Source organism: Schistocerca cancellata, chromosome 6, assembly GCF_023864275.1.
Source record: "Schistocerca cancellata isolate TAMUIC-IGC-003103 chromosome 6, iqSchCanc2.1, whole genome shotgun sequence".
In the NCBI taxonomy this organism is placed as follows: Eukaryota; Metazoa; Arthropoda; class Insecta; order Orthoptera; family Acrididae; genus Schistocerca; species Schistocerca cancellata.
Genome location: NC_064631.1, coordinates 394,344,578 through 394,366,344, shown reverse-complemented (window position 1 = coordinate 394,366,344; position 21,767 = coordinate 394,344,578). Strand labels below are relative to the sequence as shown.

Sequence of the window (21,767 nt, the reverse complement as noted above, 5' to 3'; positions counted from 1 at the left end):
TCCTTCATTATTGTGTTTACACTGTTTTCAGTGTACAAGCAATGTATTCAAGATAAAAATTAAGAAAAAGGCTGAAATTGCCTAAACAGAAATGTAAAATTACTTTAAATGATGTCAAGGCACCACTATGCAAAATATCAATAGCATTATCTGGTAGACAAATAGTTCAGTACTGACAGTTTATTATGTAAGTGTATCTGAAAAATTTGGAGATTTAATGCAAACACATGATTTTTTTTAAAAAAAAGTTTATTTACAAAAATAATTTACATGAACACTTATAGACAAAACTGTACAAAGCAAATCTTCACCGAAACTTACTACTTCATGGACTGCTAGAGAACTGTAGATAACTTCGGTTCATCTGACAATTGAATTGCTGGATTGTCATATCCTAAAAACAAAAGAAGAGTGTAATATAAAATAAAGCTTTGAACTTTTTATATTTTAAGCAAAAAAAGTCACAGTTTTAGAGAAGTATATCAGCAATGAATAAAGAAACTGTGAACAAACACGATGAATCTGTACTGCCAAGAATGATAGAAAGAATGGTACCTCTTTCCTCATGAAGCCCTGCAAGAACCAGTCATGTAGAAATAGCACATTGAACATTGCCTGTGAAAGCTAATTTCCAGATTTGAGTCCCAATCCAATACATACAGTTATAATCTGCAAGGAAGTTTCAAAATAGTGAACATCCCTCTGCAGTATGCTGCCTCTGAGAGTGCTAATTCAAAAAGGTTTGAAAGATGGGTTCTGTGGAGTTCAGAAAGTAGGAGAGATTTACTCTAGTGGTGTGAGTCCTGAGTCATGCCAAGATATCTGAATCAGTAAGAGCATTGCCAGGAGGTTTCAATAAAACGGTTGGTGATATGCATAGTCGTAGTTAGTAACATAGCCTCTTTTTAAGACACTATCCATTCTGTTCAATGGATCTTCCAAGTCCTTTGCAATTATGGCAGAATTATAGTGTCATTTTTTATTTTTTCTCCCAAACCTTTAATTTACATTCCAAATTTCTCCTTTGTTTCCTCTACATCTTACTCGATATACAGAATGAGTAAGATAAGAGGATAGGCTACTATACTGTCTCATTCCCTTCTCAACTGCTGCTTCCCTCTACTCTCATAACTGCAGACTGGTTTCTGTATAAGTTATATACAACCTTCCACTCCCCACATATTACCCCTGCTACCTTCAGAATTTTGAATTTTTCCAGTCAACATTGTCAAAAGCTTTCTGTAAATCTATAAATGCTTCTTCGAGCTATCTTTTAAAATAATCCATAGGGTCAGTATTGTCTCACATGTTCCTACATCTTCCCCGAGGTTGACCTCCATGAGTTCTCCCATTGTCAGTATTGTGTGAGAAGTTCTCACCCACTCATTATCTCTTCTTAACCGTTGTCTCTTTTCAAGATTTTTTAATAAATTTTTCTGATTTTTCCTAATGTTTTCCTTGCTTTTCTTCTGTTTTTGTACCTTTTCCCACACTCTGCTTTTCATTTTTGCCACTCCCATCATTTCTGACACTCTGAACTGTCCTCTCTTGGCTTGATAAACCCCATCACATATTACATCCATTCTTCTCAAAAACATGCTTTTGCCCTATCAAAACTAAGGTCCCACATCCTGTTTCTTGGAAGCTTCATGTCCCTTGGAGCTACTCCCAAAGGCCTAAAATTGAAGATCTCTGTTTCTGGATGTAATCCTACTCTACACCATGCTCTTTTACAGTTTCACATAAAAGCAATCTTTACACCTACCCAGCTAATCTGTGACGTATATGCCTCATTTGCTAATTTCCAATCCACCAGACTTATGCTTCTACAAAATCCTGCAGTTATCTCCCCCTCACATTTCCTTGGATGGTATCATCTGTCAAGCCAACTTCAAACTCCAACAACATGCCAGACTTCACCTCTAAAAGCTATCCCACCTTCTCCTAAGCTACTGGAGCTCACCCAAGATCATCCTGCAGACACTTATTTAAAGAGCTAGAAATCTTCACTGTAGCCTCACAATATATATATTCACTTATGAAATTTGTTATTAAAAATCCGAACGAATTCATTCTGTTTTTGCCACTAGTTTCACTTTGTACTCACCTTCTCCTTTTTACCGTAATCTACTATACAATTTTATCCTCCCTATATATACTCAATAACACGTAACCCACTTCCAAACCATAACCAAAAATTTTTTTTTTCCGCTTTCAACACTACCGCTGCTATAAAATCCACCGTTTCTAGTTTACAAACAGTTCCTTTCACCTATTAAACAACCATTTCGGCTAGTTCTAATAACTTTCACTTTATTTCCATTTCTGTTTTTCCCACATCACTGATCATTTTTAGCCGCTTCCCACAGGTTTTAACGTAATTATTTCTTTGACAGACAATTGTTAGCCTCATTTTCATAATCTGCCACCACAAAACCACACCTTTTAATACATTTACACACAGTTTTTTCATAATTTTCCCGAATTTCTCCACCCTTTAACGTATTTTGGCAGCAACACAACCACCTAACCTTTGTGCACATCATTGTCTACTAACCTATATATATATGTCATGTAATATTTTGTCTAATGTAATATCTTGTATAGACACCTTTTATTAACCTGACATGTTCCACATCATTACGAAGTGTCGTATTCATGATCTATGGAACAAGTACTAACCTAATCCGGGCCCTCTGGGGCTCCCTAAAAAGCAATACCATTAACCACCACTCCTCTCCTACAAACTGAGCTTAGCCAACCTCCGGAACATCCCCTAGCCTGCACCTCTGCCTCCCAGACCAGTAATAACTCATAGTCACAAGAACCAGTCACAAAAGTACAGTGTTCTGAACCTCTCACATGAAGCACTCACCCCTCCTGAATTATCTGTGTCCTCCAAGGGTCTCACTTGCACCCTAAACCTGCATTTAAACATGCTGCTTAGGTGCAGGATCTACTTTCCCTCACAAGCAATGCCAACTGGAAATATCACTTTTCGATCCAATCCCAAAACCTTACCAACAGCAAACCTGATATTGAATCCAGCCTTGAACAGTTCTGACCATGATCCCAACTTGATCTACCACCACTACCTCAAAATAATCCCTTACAAGCCTCCCAAGAATTCCTCACATCAGCATTGCTTCACAACCCTTCCTCAGATCCCTACAACATGACTCTAACCTGTCTTCTGCAGAACTCCAGTCTCTGCATTCCCTAAAACTTGATGAATCCATCATTATCCTCTCAGCAGACAAAGGTTCTACCACTGTGGTACTTGATGGACAGGAGCATATTAGTGAAGGTTCACACCAGCTGTGTGACAACCCTACATACAGTATCTGCTATCAAGATCCCATCCCTGTGATTCAGACCAACCTGCAGACCCTCCCTAAAACCTCAGGCCCTGCACAAAGACTAACACATCAATCCATAGAACTTCTTACCCCACCCAAACCACACACCCCCACCTCTTACCTTCTTCCTAAGATCCACAAACCCAGTCATCCTGGTCATCCTATATTTGCTGGCTTCAAGCACCCACCGAACATATATCTGCCTTAGATGCCTGCAACACATAGTACAAAGACTTCCATCGAATATTAAAGACACTAACCATTTCCTAGAGTATATAGAATCTGTGTGCATCCCACTCCCTCCAAACACCTTGCTTGTCAACATTGATGCCACCTCCCTCTATGTCAACATCTTCCATGCATATGGCGTGTCTGCTGCTGAACATTTCCACAGTCAGCACCCTCCTGATTCCAAATATATGACATCCTTCCTGCTCACCTTAATGAACTTTATATTTACCAACAACTGCTTCACCTGTGACGGGCAGACGTACAAACAGAGCAGGGGTATGGTCATCGGAACAAGGCTGGCTCCTTCCTAAGCCAAGCTTTTCATGGGTCACTTGGAAGGGGCTGTCCTGGGATCCATAAGCCTTCAGCCCCTGGTCTCATTTAGATACTTTGACATTTAGATACATTGATAACACCTTTGCCATATGGATTAATTGTGATGCTCTCTCTCTCTCTCTCTCTCTCTCTCTCTCTCTCTCTTCTCAGTGATCACAGGCCCTGTAGACCACACGCTGCATCAACAATCTTCTTCCACCAGCTTCTCTCTCTCACAGCCTCTCTCCACCCTGCATGCTCTCTCTCTCTCTCTCTCTCTCTCTCTCTCTCTCTTCTCAGTGATCACAGGCCCTGTAGACCACGCGCTGCATCAACAATCTTCTTCCACCAGCTTCTCTCTCTCACAGCCTCTCTCCACCCTGCAGATATTCCTAATGCTGCAATGCCCTTCTCATGGTCGACCCAATGGTCTTGTTGCCTGGAGAGTGGTGAGGCTGCCCTGTTAAAATACCTGGAATCTTTAAATTCTCCCAATCAAATTTTACATGGTCCTATTGCAAATCACATGCCAGTTTCCTTGATGTTGATATCATCCTCACTGAAGGCCAGCTACACACTTCTGTTGACATTAAACTGACTAACAAACAATGAGTACTTACATTTTAACAGTTGCCATCTTTCCCTCCCTTGCCATTTGAGGTAAACATATTTGTTCAGATGCGGACTCTTTACAGCAATACACCACCATTCTCAATTCAGCCTTCACTAGACATATTACCCCACTCCTAGTTCAAAAGCAGATTTCCCAAGCCATCACGTCCAATTCTGGTACTGCTGATACCTCCAAAAAACCTCTGGAGGACACTACTTGCCACCAAGTATTATCCTGGTCTTTAATGTATGAATCAGCTACTTTTGAACATGACTTCCTAAAATCATGCCCTGAAAACAGGTCCACTCTGTCTGACATTTTGCCCATCACACCTAGAATAGCTTTTCGTCACCCTCTCAATCTCTGCAGTATCCTTATCATACCCCAATGCTCCTTCTGCACCCATCTCCCTACTCTATGGCTCCTACCACTGTGTTCAACCCTGCTGCAAGAATTGCTCTATGCTTCCTCCACTGTACCAGCTCTGAAACTGGCAAAACATATCCTATCAATTGCAGAGTCACCTGTGAAACAGCACATCATTTACCAGCTGTTATGGAAACACTGTCTGGCCTTTTACATTGGCATAACTATCACCAAGTTATCAGTTAGGATGAATGCACACAAACAGAGGGTGTATAACAGCAATACACAATATCCTGTTGCAGAGCATGCTCTACAACATGACTGTCATGACCTCAGTGCCTGTTTCATCACACATGCCTTCTGAATTCTTCCCCAGACACTAGTTTCTCAAAACTCGGAAAGTGGGAACTAGCTTTACAACATGTCCTTTGTTATTGCCCCCCACCTGGCCTTAATTTGCACTGATTTCTTCCGTCTCAGCATTTCTCCACAGTAATTACTCCTTCCTCCCCTCCATCTTAGTTTTCTGCATCTCTCATTTTCTGACCTGTCTATTTTTTGTCACCCCATCCCACTTCAATTACATGTAATGAACTTAGTTTTTCAATCTTATTAACTCATGCATGATGTTTTAGCAATAATCTCTGTGCAGTCCTAGCGCATCAATTGCACACTGGCCAGTGCAGCACCATGAAGCGGCATCAAGAAGGCACTGACCCATGTGTCAATGGAAAGACAGGGCAGTGCCACACCTCCAGGAAGACAGAGTTCAGTGCCCCCTGTCAGTGCTGATGTAGCCAGCTGCCCATCGCTGGTTGGCCTCACGTCGGGTGCAGACTTCGAGAGCATCAGTACTGAGTAATACAAAGATGATACTTTTCCTGTGTTCTGCGAAAAGTAGTTGTTGTTGTTGTGATCTTCAGTCCTGAGACTGGTTTGATGCAGCTCTCCATGCTACTCTACCCTGTGCAAGCTTCTTCATCTCCCAGTACCTACTGCAACCTACATCCTTCTGAATCTGCTTAGTGTATTCATATCTTGGTCTCCCACTATGATTTTTACCCTCCACGCTGCCCTCCAGTACTAAATTGGTGATCGTTTGATGCCTCAGAACATGTCCTACCAACCAATCCCTTCTTCTAGTCAAGTTGTGCCACAAACTCCTCTTCTCCCCAATCATATTCAATACCTTCTCATTAGTTATGTGATCTATCCATCTAATCTTCAGCATTCTTCTGTAGCACCACATTTCGAAAGCTTCTATTCCCTTCTTGTCCAAACTATTTATCGTCCACATTTCACTTCCATACATGGCTACACTCCATAAAAATACTTTCAGAAACGACTTCCTGACACTTAAATCTATACTCGATATTAACAAATTCCTCTTCTTCAGAAACGTTTTCCTTGCCATTGCCAGTCTACATTTTATATCCTCTCTACTTTGACCATCATCAGTTATTTTGCTCCCCAAATAGCAAAACTCCTTTACTGCTTTAAGTGTCTCATTTCCTGTTTCCTGAAAAGTAATAGAGAGTAAATGTAATTGGACATAGGCAGCACAGGAAGATGCTTCATAACAAGAAATTAAGTTATGTTTCTTTCCTTTTTAGAAATAAAGATTTCTTTTAATTTGAAAGTGTATTTATAGATCATTTTGGATTCCTACCACTGGCCATTGCAACTTCTCTCCTTCCTTTTTTGTGTAGGGGCTGACTCCCACAGTAGCTGACAAAACATCTGGCAACAGAGATTTCAGAACCAATGCTGTCTTTGTTCTTTGCCGCTCCATCACAGTGCATCATTAATATTCCTCTCTTTTCTTTCAGAGGACCGTTGCTACAATTTTTTTTTTTTTTTTTTTTTTTTTTTTTTTTTTTTGCAGATAGCCACAATGCTTTCACTATTTGTATAAGTAAACTGCTTATACTTAATGTGTTGCAGTGCTCCTCTTATTAAAATGGCCTCTTACCCGCCTGCTACACCACCTGTGCCTATACCTGTAGGTGCTGCTGGCTTTGTTGATCTAATGCAGTTTATTCAGTTTTAGAACCACCAAATGTCGCAGTTGATGATGGCAGTCCAGCAGCCGTGGCTGCATCAACTCTGCCACAAAACAGTCAGCCACATCCATGGCACTACCTCCATGCATTCCAAACTTTCAATGAACAACAAATGGAATTGAATGAGTAGTATGCTCAGTTTGATGCTCACTGTGCTACACATCAAGTGCAAGGTACTGTGAAACTTTCTTATTTCTTGTCAATGGCCAGCACCGGAGTTTACCACCTCACTCACAAGTTATTCTCGACTAATAGGCCAGAGTTGCTAGTTTTTGAAGATTTAGTTTCCACCCAAACTAAGTGTGATGAGGATCAGGCAGAGGTTGCTGCAGCTTGTTACAAGTTCTTTCAATTGTGGAAAAAGCCAGAACAGACATACCATCAGGGGGTCACTGAACTTCCTGGTTTGACACAACAGTGTTGTTTTTAGTGTAACTGTGGACAGAGCACTATAGTGATGCAATGATTCATGAAGCCATTATGTACAATTTGCCTGATAGCAGGAATCATGAATAAATTCTCAAACATTCTGATCCTACTTTGCAACAAGTGTTACAAATTATTGAACATCAGGACTCATATGATAGTGCCGTGGAAAACTTTGAAGTACCTCCTGCCTGCAGTGTAACACAAAGTGACAAACAGGTATGGCCTTGCAACCAACCAATGCACCCAAACAGGCCACCATGTCGTGGATACAATAAACAAGAGTCAGCACAAGACAAAACTACTCATGCTTTTCTTGGGGAAAGCCAGGTCATGTACAGTTTGTGTGCTTGCAACAGGAAAAGAACTCCACCCACGTTCACTCTCATAAGTGTGGAGTACCTATTCACGGAGGTGCCTTCTCCCCTCCCAAGTTCTGCGCAATGAAAGTCAAACAAATTGTTTATGAACTTAGTCATTGCCAGACACTGGCACTTATGAACATTTGGGCTCACCATAGTTGACAAAATATTGCACACAACTAACTGTGTATGATAGTCAGGACAGTCTAGTACTTGGTACATGTGGTTTTCCTGCCACTTTCCATTCTCACACCAGAACAATGACATTTACAATTTTGTATTCATGAGACTGTGAAAATATTTTTGATTAGATTAATTCCATTTATTTGGTCTTCGTATTCAAGACAAGGTACTTTCTGTTTCTGCTTTCAACCCAAAAGACAGTGCTACTTAACTGATTGTGGAGTTTCCTGATTTATTTTCTGAAAGACTTGGCAGAGCAAATAATCTTATGGTGCACATTACAGTTAAATACAATATGCAGTGTTTTTTCAGTTGCATCCCATTCCTCATGCATTTAGAGACAAAGTTGGAAGTGAAACTAAAGAATGGCAAGACAATGGTGTTATTGCTCCTAACCCAGTTAGTCAATGGGCTTCTCCCGTAGTAATCTTACAAAGCCTTCTGGAAGACTTCGTCTTTGTGTTGACTTCAAATCCACTGTGAATCCACAAACAATAATTGATACTTTTCTGTTGCCTTGCCCAGAAGAATTAATGGACAGGCATGGGGCAAGCCACTGTTTTTCAAAATTGACTTATATGATGTGTATTTGCAAACACTGCTAGATGAGGAATCTCAGAAAGTGTTTGTGGTCAACACACATTTAGGATTATTAAAATTTTGTGCTTACCCTTTGGGAGTGCTTCCTTGTCTGCTATTTTCCAATGCTACCTAGAACAGCTTACAAAAAAAGTTCCACTCTGTTCAAATTACTTGGACATGTTGTGGTGTGAGGATGTGTTCCGGAGGAACATACCAGTAACCTTTGTATGCTTTTTCAAGTACTTTCAGCTGCAGGTTTTATGGGTCACCTTGATAAATGTGCCTTTTTCAGACTGAAATTCAGTAATCAGGCCATGCTGATAATAGCCAAGGTGTTGATCCCCTTCAATCACATTTACTGGCCATCTGTGACTTCCCTGCTCCACAAAATGTGATGGAACTGCAGTCATTTCTTTGGAAGTTGACATATTATTTCCAATTTATACCCAACATATTGCGACTCTGTTGCATCTTTTGTGCCAGAAGAATGTACCTTTTGTTTTGACCAGAGAGTGTCAGGATGCATTCCAGAAACTTAAAAAAATGCCTTGTTAAGTGACATATGCCTTGTTCATTTTGATCCCACTAAGCCTATGGTTTTAGCAGTAGACACTTTTTCGTACAACATTGAAGCTGTGCTCTCACACAAATTTGGTTTGCAGGTCTTCCGCTTCCAACTTATTGGTCAAGACTCAATGTAACTATCCCCAAATCGAGAAGGAAGTACTTGCTATTATCTATGACATGACAAAGTTTCATCATTATCTCATTGGCGAGAAGTTTTACTTAGTGATGGACCATAAACCACTTCAGTCTCTGTTTCATCCATCTAAACTTGTCCAACCACACAGAGCTCAGAAGCTACAATGTTGTTGTTGTCAAGTATCAGTACGAAATACTTCACTGATGCATGTCAAAGCATTCAAATGCTGACGCCCTTTCTCAGCTTCGTGTTGGTCCTGATTCTAAATTGAATGTTACTGCTATATCTTGTTGTCAGATCAACGTGCAGGACATGGTACTTTTATAGAATTTTCCACTGCACCACACAAAAATTGCAAGGGCCACAGAAGCAGACCCAGACTTGAACCTTTTGTTACACTATATCTGTACTGTGTGGCCTCGTCCACCTCGTCCAGTGAAAAATGTTCAGAATTCTTTTGTGCTCTGATATTTTGCTCATCAGCATTGCCTCACCATCCAGCATGGTGTGATTTATTGCAGACTGACTCTGGACAAACATGTGTGTTTATTCTTAAAGTGCTGCAATAAGATGTGTTGTGATTGCTCCACCCAGAACATTGAGCAATAGTATGTACAAAACAATTAGCACGTCGGCACTGTACTTGGCCAGGCATGGATGCCCACATTGAACAGATGACATCACAGTGTCGTGCTTGAGCTGAAAATCTATTGGCCTTGCCAAAAATGTTTTCAACCCAGCCAGAGTTTCAGTTGCCATGGCAACAAATGCATATTGACTTTGCTGGTCCCTTTTCAAACACTGCTTGGCTCTTTTAGGAAATATCCATTTGCAGTGCCCATGAACTTGATTACATTGCATAGTACCATTCAGGATTTGTCATCTATTTTTAGCTTAGAAAGTTTGGCTGAAATGTTGGTTACAGACAATGGACCACAGTTTATGGTTCAGGACGTTGAACCACTGCAGCACCCAGTAGCCATACACTCTGCAGGTATTCCTTTGTGCCTAATGATTCTGTTCTTTTCATAGTTTTTGGTCACACCAGGCACTGGGAGAAAGGAATGATTCTTTGCAAATTGGGCACTTTCTTGTATTTAATTCAAGGTCCTGCTGGTTTTCTGCGCCACCATCAGAACCAGATTCGTACTCGTCAGTTGCGGGATTCTTCCACAGATTTTCTGTCTCCAGATTTTCATCGTACTGGGATCTTGCAGCCACTGTCGCCATCCCTGGATGCCTCTTTGGCACTGCCTGCAGAACCGATGGAGCTGGACCATAACCTTCACCGCCACAGCAGCTCAACTTCCTGGCACTTGTCCCCAGTGCCCACTGTGGTGCCAATGTCGTCATCATCGCTGCCCTCTCTGTTTTTCAATGGACTGGTTCAGGAAGAGGGTGGGTGTCCTTCTGGGGTTATCCAAACCACATTCCCTTGGAGTGCAGGACGGACATCAGGGCTTGACTGGGGGCTTGATAATGGTCCCAGTTTTGGTTCCCAGCTCCTCAAGCCACCTGGCTTCCTGCAGCCTCCTCCACCCCCCCCCCACCCCCCTCCCACTGTCATAAGATGGCTCCCTAAATGACAATAATACAGTTTGGGGGGGGGGGGAGGAGGAATGTGCATTCATTACACATTGACTGCACACCAACTAGTGCAGTGCCGTGCTGTGAAACAGTATCAAGAAGGCAGTGACTCGCATCCCAGTGGGAAGACCAGGCAGTGCCCCACCTCCAGGAATTCAGAGTTTGGCGCCTCCTGTCAATGCTGACTTAATCAGCTGCCCATTGCTGGTTGGCTTCAGTTCGGTCACAGACCTCGAGAGCATCAGGAACCTGTATTCTGCGAGTAGTAATAAAGAGTAAATTTAATTGCACATGATGGCCACCTCATAACAAGAATTTAAGTTATGTTTCTTTCCTTTTTAGAAATAAAGAGTTCTTTAAACTATATGTAGAAATCATTTTGGATTCCTGCCACTGGCCATTGCAACTTATCTCCTTCCTTGTTTGTGTCAGTGTTGACACTCACAGCAGCTGACACAACTATCTCTGTCTTGCATATAACCTTGTCTTTTACCTCTAAGTTCACAGGTTTTCAAATCTCACCTGGTGCCATCCTCAACAATCACTCTTTCCTTCTCATTGTATCTGGTAAGTCTTCCTTGACCCAGGTTTCTGGGTGACTTTTCTGAGCTCTACCCCTTTTCTTAAACCTCTCCAGTCCTTTTCCTTCACCCGTCTTCCTTCCCACTCGACTCTCCTGCCAGAAGGAGAAGCCACTAGTTCTGAAAACTTGCATATGTAAAATCTTTTTCTGTATCTATATTCTCCTGCTGCTGCTTGGTGAGCAATTTTTTTACCTAGCCAATTACATTATGACCTATCAGCTGATAGTTCATCAATATTCACTACTGTCAGCACTTGTCTTCTTGGGAATTAAAGTTATTACATTCCCCTTGACGTCTAAGGGTATTTTTACTGTCATAAATCTTGCACACCAGGCAGAATAGTTTTGTCATGGAACACCTCTCCCAAGGAACCCGATAATTGTTAGAGAATGTCATCTACTTCAGGTGTCTTGTTTCATCTTAAGTCTTTCAGTACTAGGCTCAGTAACAGATGAAGTTCAATATGATTCATTCCAACTTTGTAAACAGAAATACAGTAATGAAGCACCAAAAAACATGAGACTGTCAATAGTGGGGTTTAATCCACTAAAGAAAGAAAAAGAAAAGGAGGTCCAGAATACATGGATGATGAATTTATTTTATGGTTACACAAAATGCATGTAATCAGACATTATTTAGAAAATAAACATCCATGCAGGACAGGAAGAAGAAGAAGAATAAGAAAACAAAAAAAAATCTCCAGTAACTAAAAACTATACCACAGAAACTGTTCATAATAATGTATGGACTACAGGTCAAAACAACGGTGTTTTATTTGTATAGTTGTATTTTCATGTCAGTTTACTTTCTTTTTTGTTTTTAGCTTACTGAGGGTCCCTGACTGTAGGTGTTATTAAGACTATATTACTATTGTGTTTTATGAGGGTTAAAGCATCATTCGACGAAAGAAATGTTTGGTCATTATAACTTACTGACAGCACTTTTTGGAAAAAGGGCCTCTAAATGTTTATCGGAATCATTATTGTTAGCGTTAAATACGCAAGTTAAAATATCAAGTGTCATGGAACAGTGGCAGACAAAGAGAGGTGCATAGTGGGCCGTGGTCCCAAATAAGGCCAAAACATGATCAGTAAGTAAGAGGCATATTGGAGTTTGAGGTTCCATATGTATACAAAACAAATGTTGGGAAAGACAACAGAGGACACATCAAATGATATTCAAGAATAGCTAGAAAGAGATGGACTGGATATTGTGTGCTCAAGGTTATTACAATGCCGCATCAGTGTCAGGTGTACATGGAGGAGTACAACGAAAAATTTGAGAAGTCAATCTGTTCGGTCTCTGAGCTAATCATTCCTTAACTATTTTTTGGGTTCATGCTTTCTCGCTTGTTTCCTCTAGTGTCATCTGTTTTGGGACTGTAGAGAAGGTATATTCATTCACTCTCACCTTCTTCATACATATGGGAATTACTTGTAGAAAAAGCAGAAACAGTTTGAAACAGTTGTCTGATATTTGCTGGAGTACTCATTACAATTCAGTTAAAGTCATAAAAGAAAATGTGGAAACAATTTTGAGCACTTTGGAAGATATGCAACATTCATCTTAGGCAAATCTTGACACTAGACTTGCAGCAAGCTTGCTCCTGCCAGCAATGTGTGATTTTGCAGTTTTGACCTACAGCAGCTTTGGCCTCATGATATTGGAGGAACATAAATTTATGTCCAACAATATCCACAGTCTCCAAGAATGACTTCAAGTAAAGGACTCACCAAATTAAAAACCTTGTATGAGGTTTTAGTGATGGAATGAACTACAGTTATAGACAATGCTGTTGGAGCTTTAACATATTAAATATAATAGCAAACCAGTTACAAAACCAGGTTTATTAAACCCTGACAATGGTTATGACAGTTTTAAAACTGTATTCTTCAGAAGATGTAGAACCTGTTAACGAAGTTACAACATTGTTTATGGAACAAAGATAGTCCCATTACAACTAGCAAAATTCCAGGAAATATTACGATAAAAAAAGCATATTTAACGTAAAATCACATTACCTTTAATCAAAGTGGGAATCGTTGTTTATGTCTAGTACATGTTATCCACTTAATCACCTTGTAAATACATTATATAAAAGTAGTGGCTATCTGCTGAAGGGTTTTGTCTTAAAACTTCTAATTTTATAAAAAAAAAAATCACGTATTTGATGCAGGATACAACAATATATATTATGTCACTTGAAAGATTGGTATAAAACTGACATTAAATATAAAATGTGGCATCATATCTTATAGAGCATCAGTATGTCACATTCAGAGCTAGCAACATGTGCCAACTGGCTGAAGAGTGGAGGTACTAGACATAAATTACCTCTGGAAGGTGGCGATCCTGCACGTCCTATATGTGTGTGTGTAGCTGCAGTGGGCAGCATGTGTAACTTCTCTAGTACATATAATTAACAGAATTAACATATTCACCAAACAGTTGAAAAGAGAAAGAGGAGAGGGGGTAAATGGAGTGTTATTAAAGTAAAATGGCTTATAAAAGCCCCACAGGCTCAGGTAAACATAGCAGACTCTTTACAAAACATGCAAACTGCACAAGAAGTACTTCTACATCTACATCTACATCTACATCCATACTCCGCAAGCCACCTGACGGTGTGTGGCGGAGGGTACTTTGAGTACCTCTATCGGTTCTCCCTTCTATTCCAGTCTCGTATTGTTTGTGGAAAGAAGGATTGTCGGTATGCCTCTGGGTGGGCTCTAATCTCTCTGATTTTATCTTCATGGTCTCTTCGTGAGATATATGTAGGAGGGAGCAATATACTGCTTGACTCCTTGGTGAAGGTATGTTCTCGAAACTTCAACAAAAGCCTGTACCAAGCTACTGAACGTCTCTCCTGCAGAGTCTTCCACTGGAGTTTATCTATCATCTCCATAATGCTTTTGCGATTACTAAATGATCCTGTAACGAAGTGCGCTGCTCTCCGTTGGATCTTCTCTACCTCTTCTATCACCCCTATCTGGTACGGATCCCACACTGCTGAACAGTATTCAAGCAGTGGGCGAAGAAGCATACTGTAACCTACTTCCTTTGTTTTCAGATTGCATTTCCTTAGGATTCTTCCAATGAATCTCAGTCTGGCATCTGCTTTACCGACGATCAACTTTATATGATCATTCCATTTTAAATCACTCCTAATGCATACTCCCAGATAATTTCTGGAATTAACTGCTTCCAGTTGCTGACTTGCTATATTGTAGCTAAATGATAAGGGAACTTTCTTTCTAAATATTTGCAGCACATTACACTTGTCTACATTGAGATTCAATTGCCATTCCCCACATCATTCATCAATTCTTTGCAGATCCTCCTGCATTTCAGTACAATTTTCCATTGTTACAACCTCTCGATATACCACAGCATCATCTGCAAAAAGCCTCAGTGAACTTCTGATGTCATCCACAAGGTCATTTATGTATATTGTGAATAGCAACAGTCCTACGACACTCCCCTGCGGCACACCTGAAATCATTCTTACTTCAGAAGACTTCTCTCCATTGAGAATGACATGCTGCATTCTGTTATCTAGGAACTCTTCAATCCAATCACACAATTGGTCTGATAGTCCATATGCTCTTACTTTGTTCATTAAGCGACTGTGGGGAACTATATCAAATGCCTTGCGCAAGTCAAGAAACATGGCATCTACCTGTGAACCTGTGTCTATGGCCCTCTGAGTCGCATGGACGAATAGCGCGAGCTGGGTTTCACACGATCGTCTTTTTCAAAACCCATGCTGATTCCTACAGAGTAGATTTCTAGTCTCCAGAAAAATCATTATACTCTAACATAATATGTGTTCCAAAATTCAACAACTGATAGACGTTAGAGATACAGGTCTATAGTTCTGCACATCTGTTCGACGTCCCTTCTTGAAAACGGGGATGACCTGTGCCCTTTTCCAATCCTTTGGAATGCTACGCTCTTCTAGAGACTTACGGTACACCGCTGCAAGAAGGGGAGCAAGTTCCTTCGCGTTCTCTGTGTAAAATCGAACTGGTATCCCATCAGGTCCAGCGGCCTTTCCTCTTTTGAGCGATTTTAATTGTTTCTCTAGCCTTCTGCCATCTATTTCGATATCTACCATCTTGTCATCTGTGCAACAATCTAGAGAAGGAACTACAGTGCAGTCTTCCTCTGTGAAACAGCTTTGGAAAAAGACATTTAGTATTTCGGCCTTTAGTCTGTCACCCTCTGTTTCAGTACCATTTTGGTCACAGAGTGTCTGGACATTTTGTTTTGATCCACCTACCGCTTTGACATAAGACCAAAATTTCTTAGAATTTTCTGCCAAGTCAGTACATACAACTTTACTTTCGAACTCATTGAACGCCTCTCGCATAGCCCTCCTCACACTACATTTCGCTTCGCGTAATTTTTGTTTGTCTGCATGGCTTTGGCTATGTTTATGTTTGCTGTGAAGTTCACTTTGCTTCCGCAGCAGTTTTCTAACTCGGTTGTTGTACCACAGTGGCTCTTTTCCATCTCTTACGATCTTGCTTGGCACATACTCATCTAACGCATATTGTACGATGGTTTTGAACTTTGTACACTGATCCTCAATGCTATCTGTACTTGAGACAAAACTTTTGTGTTGAGCCATCAAGTACTCTGAAATCTGCTTTTTGTCACTTTTGCTAAACAGAAAAATCTTCCTACCTTTTTTAATATTTCTATTTACGGCTGAAATCATTGACGCAGTAACCGCTTTATGATCACTGATTCCCTGTTCTGCGTTAACTGTTTCAAATAGTTCGGGTCTGTTTGTCACCAGAATGTCTAATATGTTATCGCCACAAGTTGGTACTCTGTTTAACTGCTCAAGGTAGTTTTCAGATAAAGCACTTAGAAAAATTTCACTGGATTCTTTGTCCCTGCCGCCCGTTATGAACGTTTGAGTCTCCCAGTCTATATCCGGCAAATTAAAATCTCCACCCAGAACTATAACATGGTTGGGAAATCTACTCAAAATATTTTCCAAATTATCCTTCAGGTGCTCATCCACAACAGCTGCTGAGCCAGGGGGCCTATGGAGACATCCAATTACCATGTCTGAGCCTGCTTTAACTGTGACCTTCACCCAAATTATTTCACATTTCAGATCTCTGTCAATTTCCTTCGATACTATTGCACTTCTTATCGCTTTAAACACGCCTCCCCCTTCACTGTACAGCCTGTCTCTGCGCTATACATTCCGATCTGAGTTTAGGATTTCATTACTGTGTACATCTGGTTTCAGCCAACTTTCTGTCCCTAGTACTATGTGGGCATTGTGACCATTTATTCATGAGAGCAGTTCTGGGACCTTTCTATAGACGCTCCTGCAGTTTACTATTAGCAGATTAATATTGTTATTCCCTGTTGCATTTTGCCTACTCCTACCTTGCCGCGTCTCAGGAGTCGTCTTGTCGGGCCTAGGGAGGGAATTCTCTAACCTAAAAAACCCACATGTGCACTCCACACGTACTCCACTACCCTTGTAGCTGCTTCCTGCATGTAGTCCACACCTGACCTATTCAGGGGGACCCTACATTTCTCCACCCGATAGTGGAGGTTGAGAAATTTGCACCCCAGATCTCCGCAGAATCCTCTGAGCCTCTGGTTTAAGCCTTCTACTCGGCTCCAAACGAGAGGACTGCGATCAGTTCTGGGAACGATACTACAAATAGTTAGCTCAGATTCCACCCCGCGAGTGAGGCTTTCTGCCTTCACCAACTCTGCCAACCGCCTATATGAACTGAGGATGACCTCTTAACCCAGACGGCAGGAGTCATTGGTGCTGACATGAGCAACAATCTGCAGTCGGGTGCACCCAATGCTCTCTAGCACCGCCGGCTTCTGCTTGAATACACAACCATAAAAGTGTCATGCTAAGGGGAGTGATCTAATGATAAAGTGTGCTTTATGAAGAAATGTGCAAGGAGGGGGTAGTTATAAAATAACCAGAAAAATAGTAAATGAAGCCTCACTAACCAGTGTATATGCCTAGAAATCATGATGATGTAAACAGAATAAAAACTAAAATATAAAAGGGTAGGGAATAAGTGTAAAATGGTACATTACTAAAATATTGAACATCAACCAACGGTGGATGAAAAAAGTACATTGTAAAATAACAAGAGACATTTTCTTCCTGAGCATAGAATTTTGAGGAAAACAAACACTATGTGAAGCCCAGCACCAAGCAGTCAACTTGGCCACTTGGCCAGAAGTAGATGCTTAAAGCCTTCCAGGAACTGTCTGACATGGTCAGATTCCATGGGACTAAATTTGGATAAGAATTTAAGCTGGAATACGCATATTGACTTCCTATCAAATAAACTATGCGTTTTTTTCATTTTCAATGCAAATACTAGCAAATTCCACTGACTTTAGTACACAAAATATAGTTATTTTGAATCTGTCGTTAGATAGGGGATAATTTTCTGGGGAAGTTCAGTTCAAATAGTGTATCTTGAATACTAAAACTGCAAAAGAAAATTGTCCAATACATGTCTACTGCACAGCAAACAGAGTCTTGTTGCCCATTATTTCGTAAACTACAATCCTAACTGTTACCTCCATATACATTTACGAAATTTTAATCTTCCTACAGTCTGGTCCCTTTAAACCCACAAACCAACCAATCTTCCTACACAGTGTTGTGGATATAGTAGGATCCAGGTGTTCATTAGAAGATGCTAGGCAGTTAATGGAAGAGGCCATACCTATGCAATTTGATACAATTGAAATCTCACCCACTTCTCCCTCTGAAATTAGGAAAATAATAAACTTGCTTAAAAGCAAAAACTCACATGGAATTGATGGCATCTCCAGCAAAATACTAAAAGCTTGTTCTCAACAGATAAGTAAGATTCTCAGCCACCTTTGTAATAGCTCTCTGGAACAGGGCATTTTCCCTGATAGACTGAAATATGCTATTCTAATACCTTTGCATAAAAAAGGCGGTAGATCTGATGTCAACAATTACCATCCAATCTCCCTTCTAACAGCTTTATCCAAAATTTTTGAGAAATTAATGTATTCAAGAGTAGCTTCACATATCTATAAAAATGAAGTACTAACAAAATGTCAGTTTGATTTCCAGAAAGGTTTTTCAACAGAAAATGCCATATATGCTTTCACCAATCAAATTTTGAATGCTCTGAATAACCAAACACCACCCATTGGGATTTTTTGTGATCTCTCAAAGGCTTTTGATTGTGTAAATCATGAAATTCTGCTAGACAAGCTCAAGTATTGCGGCATGAGTGGGACAGTGCACAAATGGTTTAATTCGTACCTAACTGGAAGAGTGCAGAAAGTTGAAATAAGCAGTTCTTATAATATGCAAAGATCAGCACATTCCTCAAACTGGGAAACTATCAAGAATTGGGTTCCATAAGGGTCGGTCTTGGGTCCTTTGTTGTTCTTAATATATATTAATGACTTGCCATTCTATATTCATGAAGAGAGAAAGTTAGTTCTCTTTGCTGATGATACAAGTATAGTAATCACACCTGACAAACAAGAATTAACTGATTAAATTGTCAATAATGTCTTTCAGAAAATTACTAAGTGGTTCCTTGTAAACAGACTCTCACTGAATTTTGATAAGACACAGTACATACAGTTCCATACAGTAAATGGTATGACGCCATTAATAAATATAGACCTTAATCAGAAGCATATAGCTAAGGTAGAATATTCCAAATTTTTAGGTGTGTCCATTGATGAGAGATTAAATTGGAAGAAACACATTGATGATCTGCTGAAACGTTTGAGTTCAGCTACTTATGCAATAAGGGTCATTGCAAATTTTGGTGATAAACATCTTAGTAAATTAGCTTACTACGCCTATTTTCACTCATTGCTTGCATATGGCATCATATTTTGGGGTAATTCATCACTGAGGAATAAAGTATTTATTGCACAAAAGCGTGTAATCAGAATAATCCACCCAAGATCATCCTACAGGCATTTATTTAAGGATCTAGGGATATTCACGGTAGCTTCTCAGTATATATACTCTCTTATGAAATTTGTTATTAACAACCAAACCCAATTCAAAAGTAATAGCAGTGTGCATAACTACAATACTAGGAGAAAGGATGATCTTCACTATACAAGATTAAATCTAACTTTGGCACAGAAAGGGGGGGAATTATACTGCCACTAAAGTCTTTGGTCACTTACCAAAAGTATTTAAGAAGAAATTAAAAGAATTTCTGAATGACAACTCCTTCTACTCCATAGAGGAATTAATAGATATAAATTAAGAAAGAAAGAAAAAAAATAAACAAAAAAATTATTAAAAAAAATAAAAAAACAAAAAAAAGTTTTTATATTAACTTAATTATGTTGTTAAATTAACTTAATTATGTCATGTATTGGAAAATTTGACTCGTTCCACATCATTACGAAATATCGTATTCATGATCCATGGAACTAGTATTAATCTAATCTAATCTAATCTAAACAGCAGACAAAAATTATTAGAGGAGAAACGTTTTAATCATACGTATAACATAAGAAACAAAAATAATTTTATGCTACCCAGCCACCAGTGTGCTCCCTGCCGCCGTTGGATAAGCAGCTGCAGCAGCAAGTCGTATACTCCTAGCTCACTCATTTGTTACATAGTTTAATTCTTAATTTCTTTGCGTGTTTTTGGTACTTGCATTGTTTAATTCATAAATTTCGGGCGTATCATAGTATTTGAGAGTTGTAGCATCACGTTTTAGTACTCGAATAGTGTTAAATCGCGTAGTCTCCTACCGCCGCCGAGCAGTGTGTGAGCAGTGCACAAGTGGCAGCATTACTGCATTTACTAGGCAATCTTGTATTTTAATAACCGTTTCAATTTTGTGTCGTTTTGTTTGCACTCTCTGTAGATTAGTTCAGACGTTCTTTGCACAACAGTTTTTAGCATGGATAGGGACTGCAACTGCTGTGTTCGGATGCAGGCTGAGTTGGCATCCCTTCGCTCCCAGCTTCAGGCAGTGTTGGCTTCGGTCACACAGCTTGAGGCTGTTGCCAATGGGCATCACTGTGGGGGTCCGGATGGGGGTTTGTCGGGGACGGCCAGCTCGTCCCACGCATCCCCCGATCGGACTACGACTGTGGTTGCCCGGGATACTGCCCGCATTGAGGCTGATCCCTCACCTGTGGTAGAGTGGGAGGTCGTCTCAAGGTGTGGCAGGGAGCGAAAGACATTCCGGAGGGCTGAACGGAAGGCCTCTCCAGTTTGTCTGACGAACCGGTTTCAGGCTCTGTCTCAGGCTGATACTGATCTTCAGCCTGACATGGCTGCTTGTCCTGTTCCAGAGATTGCCCCTCAGTCTGCAAGATCCAGGCAGTCGCAGAGGGTGGGCTTACTGGTAGTTGGGAGCTCCAACGTCAGGCGCGTAATGGGGCCCCTTAGGGATATGGCAGCAAGGGAGGGGAAGAAAACCAAAGTGCACTCCGTGTGCATACCGGGGGGAGTCATTCCAGATGTGGAAAGGGTCCTTCCGGATGCCATGAAGGGTACAGGGTGCACCCATCTGCAGGTGGTTGCTCATGTCGGCACCAATGATGTGTGTCGCTATGGATCGGAGGAAATCCTCTTTGGCTTCCGGCGGCTATCTGATTTGGTGAAGACTGCCAGTCTCGCTAGCGGGATGAAAGCAGAGCTCACCATCTGCAGCATCGTCGACAGGACTGACTGCGGACCTTTGGTACAGAGCCGAGTGGAGGGTCTGAATCAGAGGCTGAGACGGTTCTGCGACCATGTGGGCTGCAGATTCCTCGACTTGCGCCATAGGGTGGTGGGGTTTCGGGTTCCGCTGGATAGGTCAGGAGTCCACTACACGCAACAAGCGGCTACACGGGTAGCAGGGGTTGTGTGGCGTGGGCTGGGCGGTTTTTTAGGTTAGATGGCCTCGGGCAAGTGCAGAAAGGGCAACAGCCTCAACGGGTGCGGGGCAAAGTCAGGACATGCGGGGACCAAGCAGCAATCGGTATTGTAATTGTAAACTGTCGAAGCTGCGTTGGTAAAGTACCGGAACTTCAAGCGCTGATAGAAAGCACCAAAGCTGAAATCGTTATAGGTACAGAAAGCTGGCTGAAGCCAGAGATAAATTCTGCTGAAATTTTTACAAAGGCACAGACGGTGTTTAGAAAGGATAGATTGCATGCAACCGGTGGTGGAGTGTTCGTCGCTGTTAGTAGTAGTTTATCCTGTAGTGAAGTAGAAGTGGATAGTTCCTGTAAATTATTATGGGTGGAGGTTACACTCAACAACCGAGCTAGGTTAATAATTGGCTCCTTTTACCGACCCCCCGACTCAGCAGCATTAGTGGCAGAACAACTGAGAGAAAATTTGGAATACATTTCACATAAA

The 21,767-nt window shown here is 40.9% G+C and overlaps 1 protein-coding gene across 1 annotated transcript in view; it reads right to left on the bottom strand.

Annotated features, from left to right (window-relative positions):
- Positions 1-267: 267 nt before the first annotated feature.
- LOC126191216 (uncharacterized) overlaps positions 268-21,767 on the bottom strand; it is a 169,440-nt gene continuing 147,940 nt past the window's right edge. Inside the window, exon 11 of the mRNA XM_049932018.1 lies at positions 268-394. Coding sequence (XP_049787975.1) covers positions 336-394 — 59 coding nt within the window. The 3' untranslated portion in view covers positions 268-335. The remainder of the gene's footprint in view (positions 395-21,767) is intronic.